The sequence below is a fragment of the Parus major genome, chromosome 22 (genome assembly GCF_001522545.3).
Source record: "Parus major isolate Abel chromosome 22, Parus_major1.1, whole genome shotgun sequence".
Lineage (NCBI taxonomy): Eukaryota > Metazoa > Chordata > Aves > Passeriformes > Paridae > Parus > Parus major.
The window spans coordinates 1,981,719-1,989,133 of NC_031790.1; the positions used below are offsets into that span (position 1 = coordinate 1,981,719).

Here is a 7,415-nt window from a genome sequence, read left to right on the forward strand (position 1 = left end):
GAAATTTTGGGATAAGGCTCTTACCTTCTTAATCCAGCCTTTGTGTTGGTAGAGGAAATTTGTCCATCATATCCAATTCCCAAGCCACAGAACATCCTGAGCTGGATGGGACCCCCCAAGCACCATCAAAGTCCAGCTCCTAGACAAACAAGAACACTAAGGGGGATAAAAAACCTCCAGCAGTTTTCAACCCATGCAACTTCGTTCCCATTCAGGAGTGAGCATACAGCTCAGGGGAGGGTTTCAACTGGGGAAAAAGTCATCAGAACAAGCCACATTTTCATATTGACCTTTATTGAGCAAGAACTGCTGTGACTGTTTTACATCAAACAACAAAAGGTTGCGTACTGTGCATGTCAACAAGGTTCTCCCAGGAGCAAAAGTCCTCCCTAATTGCACCAGTGAGGTAAACACAATTAGTTATAAGTAGCTTTTTTTAATTTTTTTTTATTTTTGTTTTTTTTAAGGCTAGGAGAGTTCTGGTTCTCATGAATACTCTATTACTGTTTTCGGTTTGGTTTTGGCTCAGTTGGTTCTTTGCATAATACGTCTGAACTCATTCCTCAGATACGTCCCTCCAACAGCTCAGGAAATTCAGAAAAGCTTCCTCTGCACATTTCATCTCATGCACTAGTAGTAGGAGTATTTTTTTTGTAGATCCCCAAGCTCTGTGGAGGGAGTACACCTTGAGCCTGCATGCATTCCCACCCCCTTCCCTATATTGCACAAAAAAGTAAAATACTGTGTGTCTGGAGCCTCCATGAGAGAACCCGATCTGCTTTGAAGCCGTCACCCACATGCATTTTGCAGCTGTCTATGGCTTAACCTTTTGCACCGACCCAAGCTCTTGAATTGGTTTGAATTTTAGCTATGGTTGGTTTTATTCGCTCTCTTTAATCTCCTTTACTACAGCATGTGAAGTGACTTTCTCCACTTTCTTGGTGGACACCAGCTTCTCCTCAAAGCTTTCTTCGTGCTCCTCCACCTTCTGAGTGACGGTCACCGATTTTGTGATGAACGTGGTGCCACTGTCCCCACCCTCCCCTGTGATTTTCTCCACTTTTTTGGTTACTACAATTTTCTGAGCCTTGTCATCCACGGGGCTCACATCGAGGCCATTAGTGACCACTCCCTTGTCCTCCTCCTCCTTCTCTTTAGATTCCTCCTCCTTCTTCTCCTCCACCTCCCCGTTGACCGCAATGTCCTCTTTCCTGGACTCCTTCTCGGCCTCGCCGCTCACTTTCATTACCTTGGTGACAGTGATGGTCTCCTCCACCACAGCCTTGGCATCCTTGCCAGGGGAGGGAGGCTTCTCCGGGGACCGGGGTTTCTCGGGAGTCACAGATTTCTCGGGAGTCACGGGCTTCTCAGGAGTGCGCGGCTTCTCTGGGCTTGCCAGCTTCTCGGGGGAGCGCGGCTTCTCAGGTGGTGCCAGCTTCTCCGGGGTCACAGCCTTCTCCGGGGTCACAGCCTTCTCCGGGGTCACAGCCTTCTCCGGGGAGGTCACCTTTGGTGTGGCAGGTTTCTCTGGAGACGCCGCTTTCTCCTCCTCCTTGACCACCTTCTCTGCTTTCTCCACCTTCGTCTCCTTGGCTGCTTCTACAGCTTTTTCCTTCAGGGTGGCCTTGGCCGGCTCTGTTACTGGGGATTTCGGGGGGGACTTTATGGGAGGTGTTTTGACCTTCTCTGCTTTTGCTGGTACCTCTTCAGCTTTGCCCTTGGCCTCAGGTTTTTCCTCCTCTTCCTCAGCTTCCTCCCCTTCTTCCTTTTCTTCGATTTCTTCTTTTTCAGAGCCACCTTCTTCCGCAGCATCAGATTTTGCAGCTTCTTCCTCCTCCTCTTCCTCCTCAGGTGCAGCTTCTTGCTCCGCAGGAGCCTTCTCAGAAACTTCTTCCTCTGCAGCTTCTTCTGCTTTTTCTTCCTCCTGCTCCTCTTGCTGTGCCTTGGCTGCCATTTCTTCTGCGATGGCTGCCAGGGCATCTTCCATTTCAGACTTCTCATCCTCCACCTTCGTCTCTTCAATGATTTCTTCTACAAACTTGTGCTGGACCTTCAGCTTTGGTGGTTCAATTTTTGTTTTCTGGATTTTGGTGGACGCTATTGTGACAGATGGTTGTCTATGTGTGAATATGGGACCAGTAATGCTTCCAGAGAAGGCACTGAATCTTGTCTCTTCACCCTCCAGCAGCTTCCTAAGGGAATCAGGAGGAGAGAGGAAAAAAAAATGAGTTTAAAAAAAACAAAATAAGGGACAGCTATGGGCATATTTGTGGCTGTCCCATCCTTGGAAGTTTCCAAGGCCAGGCTGGATGGGGCTTGGAGCAGCCCGGGATAGTGGAAGGTGTCCCTGCTTTGGGATGGGCTTTAAGGTCTCTTCCAGCTCAAACCATTCCAGGACTGTACAATATTTCCCTGCTGTACTATTCCCCTGCCACCAGGATGGAACCAGTTTGCTATGGAACGTGCTGGAACTGACCAGGGCCACCCACTGCTCACAGCCCCAGCTTTCCTTGAATCCGCTTTTTTGCAAAACTCACATTCAGCAGTTTTTATCTTGGTTTTGCTTATGGCAAGTGTGACACCTTCAGTGATCAGTTAAAATTCATCTTTACTGTCAGAAAGCTTCATTAGGGCATAAATCAGCAGGGATTTGGACAAACTAACTAATTTCAAAGGATTCATTATGACTTAGGCAAACAGAACTTGACACAGCCGACAGACCCAAATCAAATACTGTGTCTGAGCCTCTCACAGCTGATTAGGGAACATGTTCTAATTTAATAATTTGGCATCCACCTTTTCTTTGTGGGAATATGAGAACTGGAGATTTCAGCTGACTTTGGCAGCAGCCAGCTACAGCCCCCAGGGTATCTCTGTGTCTGAACAACCTCAGGAATTTCAACAGATCTGGAGATGGGGGAGTTTTTATGTTGTTTTCACTTTTCTTCTATTCAAGTGTTTTTCATCTCAGCCTGTGACCCAGAAAAATCAGGAGCTCTCCAGCAAGAGTTCTGAAATGATATAGGAGACTAAAAGAACCTGCCAGGTGATGGCAACAGCAAGCAACGCTCAGCTCCAGATTAAAGCAGATGGCCCTGAAGGAAAGTTGAGCAAGAAAAGCAAAAGTGTTTGTGACAGGCAGATCAGCACTCGCTGCCTCAAACCATGATCAAGCAAATTCACTGTCTCTCCCAGGCGATAAAAGGGAACTCTGGTGACAAGCCCTGCATGCCTGGCATCTGCAAAGCAGGCAGGAATTAAAAATAACCTCGTCTTTCACTGCATCTCCCTCTCGTGCAGCCAAGGACAGAATGCGGCACGGGAGCCGCCGCACTGAGTCACGCTGTGCTTGTGCCCACGGGGCTCGCTGGCAGCTCTGCCCCTCATCAGCTGGTCCCTAATGACCTTCTAGGCTCTCACTAGGCTGCCTAATGGCTGCAGCGATTTAGCCAAGCTCTCATTTTACCCGTGCTGGCTGCACGCAGATATTTCTTAGCTGTGGCAAAGCTTCCTGAGGCAGCAGCATCTGCAGGGCTATTAATATTCCAGGCATGTCTGCAAAGAGCCCACCGTACCTGTATGCAGCAATTTCGATGTCCAGGGCCATCTTGACATTGAGGAGGTCCTGGTACTCCCTCAAGTGACGAGCCATTTCCCACTTCGTTCCTCTGAGCTCGTTTTCCAGCTGGTGAATCGTGTCCTGCAAGGGAGACGCAGAAAACCCCCGTGACACGGAGAAACGCCTCACGCGGGGACACAGCGGGCAGAACTTCTCTGAGGAGACTTTTAGAAACTCTTCCCACCGCTCGGGGAGGCAGGGCCGGCATCAGAGCAGGACCCACCCGCTCCCACCGCCCTCCGTAGTATCCTCCCCCCGCCCTCCGCATCCCTCTCTGCGGAGCCGGCACCGGGCACCTCCCGCATTTCCTCCTTCCACAGCCGGCACCGGACACCCCCCGCCTCCCCGCCGGCTCCGGGACAGCCCCGCACCGCCTCCCCGGTACCTGATAGGTGCTGAGGTCGTTATTGTGGCGCTCCTCGATGTCGCTGAGCTGCCTCTCCAGCGACTCCTTGGTGCCGCGCACGGACTCGAGCTCGATGCTCTTGGACTGGAGCTGGCGGCGGTACTCGGCGATCTCCTCCTTGGCGGAGCGGATCGCCTCCTTGTTCTGCTCGGCCGCCTCGGTGAGCTTGGCGTAGCGGCACTTGAACCACTCCTCGGCCTGGTGCATGTTGTGGTCGGACTGGCACTCGAGCTGGGCACGGATCTCCTTCAGCGCCGTCGTCAGGTCTGTCTTCAGGTAGTCCTTCCTCTCCACAGTGGCGTGGGACGCCTGCAGCTGCGCCAGCAGCTCGGCCACCTCCTCCTCGTGGTTGCCCCTCAGGAAGGCCACCTCGTCCTGCAGGGATTGCACCTTCTTGTCCAGTTCGGCTCGCATCAGCGAGGCCTCCTCCATCTCCTTGCGCAGGGCGCGGATCGTCGCCTCCGTCTCGTCGCGGAGCCGCGCCTCATCCTCGAAGCGCTCCCGCAGGCGCTGGATGTCCTCCTCGATGTGCTCCGAGTCCAGCTGGATCTGCGCCTTCTCGTGGCTCACCTGCTCCAGCGCCCCGCGCAGCTCCCGCAGCTCCTGCTCGTAGGCGTCGCTGAGCTGCGCCCGCCCGGCGTGTTTCTGCCGCAGCGCCGCCAGCTCCGCCTCGATCTCCTTGTTCTGCTGCTCCAGGTAATGCACCTTCTCGATATAGCCGGCGAAGCGGTCGTTGAGCCCCTGCAGCTGCTCCTTCTCGTTGGAGCGGCTCAGCTTGAGCTCGGCCGCGCCGTTGAGCAGCGAGGACTGGCTCACGTCCAGGCTCTCGGCCGAGCTCAGCACCGTGGAGCCGTAGGCGGCCCGCGGGCCGCCCAGGTTGGGGCGCTTGTAGGAGGAGGACACGGTGCTGCCCGAGCCCCTCGACCAGGACTGCGAGCGGAAGCCGCTGGACGGGGACGCGCTGGCGCGGCTGTAGGTGGCCCGGGTCTCGGTCACCCGGCGGTACGAGGGGTTGCCCAGGGGCTCCATGGTGTAGCTCATGGTGGGGCGCTGGGGGCGGCGGTGCGGGGCTGCTCCGGCCGCCGCCACCCCTTTTATAGCCCGGCCGGGCGGCTGCGGGGCGGCCCCGCACACGTGTGCGGGGGGCGGCTCCTCCCGGCCCGCCCCGCCCGGATCCCCGCCCCGGCTCCCCCTTCCTTCCCCTGCCGTCCCTCGCCTCGTCCCGGCCGGCCCTGTCCGGCCCCTGCCGCCCTCCCCGCTCCCCTTCCCCTTGCTGCCCCTGCTCTCTGCCCCCGCCTCCCCTTTCTCTTCCCGACCCACCCCGCCCTTGTCTCCGCTGCCTCTACTTCCTCCTTTCTCCCCCCTGCTGCCCCCTTCCCTTTCCCGAGTTCCTTCCCTCTTGCCCTGCTTCCTTCCTTCTCCCCCCTCCCCTAGGCCAGCACCCTCTTCCTTTTTTCCTCCCCTCCTTTCCATTCGTCCCTTTATTTTCTCCCTTCCCTTTCTTTTATTTTTTTTTCCTTCTCTTGCTTTGCTTCCTTTCACTTCTTTCCCCTCTTTCTTCCATTCCTTTTCGCTCTTCTCCCTCTTTTCCTCTCTTTTCTCTCCCGCAGCGCCCACGGCAGAGCGGAGCGCGGTGCCGGCCCCGGGCCGCTGCCGGGGGCTGCCGAGCAGGGTAGGGCTGGGAACGGGGAACCGGCAGCGGGATCCGGGAATGGGGATCTGGGAATGGAGGTCCGGGGATGGGAATCAGCGGCTCCATCACCACGGACAGCTCCCGCCGGGCGGGCTGGGGTGGGGACCGGCCTGCCGCGGGGGCTCGGGGGATTCCAGGGGGCACAGGGAGCCGCAGATGGGTAGGGAGGCTCCTGTCCCCCCTTGTTCCCCTCTGTCCCCCTCTGTCCCCCCTGTCCTCAGGCGAGGTCTGGCGTGTGAAGGTCGCAGCGGGCGGGGGAGGGGGCGCTCGCCGGGGCTCTGCGGCACCAAGCGCTCCCCGCACTGGCTCCGGCTGCTCTGCGGGAGGAGCGGGGGGAAGCCCAGGAGCCAGCAAGAGTTTGGGAGACCCCCCCTGGCATCCCAAATCCTTGCTCTTGATTCTTTTCTTCCTCTCTTTCTTCCTTCCTCTCTTCCCTTTCCTTTTTCTTCCACCCGCCCGCTTTGATCTTGGTGCATTGCTCAGAATGAATAATAAATTGTTTGAAACCTTGTTAGAAATTACGTTTATGGGGGAAAATAGACTTCGTATGGGCTGCATGACCGTGCCTGGCTGCCATCCAGGCTCTGACCTCCTCCTGGAGAGATTACAGCTATGGAGGAAATGGATTAATAAACTTCAAAGAGAAAAAAATAAAATAAAACAACCAACCCCCACCCCCCCCCAAAAAAAACCAAAACCCCTGCGACAGCTCTCACGGAAAAGCAGAGGGACGCTGTGTGGGGAGAATGAATTCCTCGCTCTGAAGGTGCAGAAAAGGCTCTGTCTGTGTTCACAGCCTGAATTTCTGAGCAGATGATCTGGCGAAAGGCAAAGCCCTCCTCACAAACTGCCCTGACAATTGCTGGTGGGATGTGTGCGGCTACCGAGAGTTGGGGAATTCTGAGGGCCAGGGTTAAACTTTGCCGAGCACATGGAGCCTCGCACCTCTGCTGGCTCATTAATATGACGCTGTCATAGGACTGCAGCACTGCAGTCAGAACAGAGCTCGGGTTTATCCCCGGGCTCTGCTCCCAAACACAGCTCCAGCCGCTGCCTCACCTCTGGAGTCTTGGATTAGACACACAGGACAAGGATTTTATGCTAATGAAGCAATCGAGGATTCTAAAGTGGCTTAATTAATTTTACTGAAAGTTTCTGCCACAGGCACAAACCTCTTTGGATTTCATGGGGAGTCAAAATAAAATTCCTGCCTGTCAGGGCATTGCATTTTCTTTTTTAGGGTAAAAGATATGTTAAGATCTGGTTTATTAATGTTGTTTTTTTTTTATTCCCTGATAATAAAGACTGGGAGGGGGTAAGAGATCATGGTTTATCCATAAGGAAAACTCACTGTATAAGGAAATACACAGTTAACAGAGGTGCTTGGGAGATTTTATTATCCTTTTAATCTCCTGAAAACAAGGACTGGCAGATGGAACTTTGTAATAAAACTCCCTCTCATTAAATACCTCGGTATTTGAAATCTATTTGCCTCGTATGCAAAATAAATTGTTGCTTTATAATCAAGCAGGGCTAGGTTTGATTTATTTATTTAATAGTGATACCAAGCAATGCAAACTTCTATGGAACACAATACATCTCATACATATGTATATATACATATATGTATTGCTTTAAAAATCAGGATGTTTAGAGGAGAAAATGTTGGCATTCACAGAGGTGTTTAGTGCAGAATT

The 7,415-nt window shown here is 53.9% G+C and overlaps 1 protein-coding gene across 1 annotated transcript; it reads right to left on the reverse strand.

Annotated features, from left to right (window-relative positions):
* Positions 1-273: 273 nt before the first annotated feature.
* NEFM (neurofilament medium) lies at positions 274-5,114 on the reverse strand. The gene is made up of 3 exons (XM_015648974.3): positions 4,005-5,114; positions 3,576-3,700; positions 274-2,192 (listed from the first exon to the last, which is right to left on the reverse strand). Exons 1-3 carry the CDS (start codon positions 5,064-5,066, stop codon positions 881-883), a joined length of 2,499 nt encoding a protein of 832 aa, XP_015504460.1. The 5' UTR covers positions 5,067-5,114; the 3' UTR covers positions 274-880.
* Between the last annotated feature and the right edge of the window lie 2,301 nt (positions 5,115-7,415).

What these genes read in the sequence shown, in the direction of transcription:
- NEFM (XM_015648974.3), bottom strand. Translation starts at nt 5,066, where the DNA reads ATGAGCTACACCATGGAGCCCCTGGGCAACCCCTCGTACCGCCGGGTG. An exon ending in ACGACCTCAGCACCTATCAG is followed by an intron (nt 3,701 to 4,004) that starts GTACCGGGGAGG and finishes TCTCCCTTGCAG; the next exon opens with GACACGATTCACCAGCTGGA. An exon ending in ATCGAAATTGCTGCATACAG is followed by an intron (nt 2,193 to 3,575) that starts GTACGGTGGGCT and finishes TGATTCCCTTAG; the next exon opens with GAAGCTGCTGGAGGGTGAAG.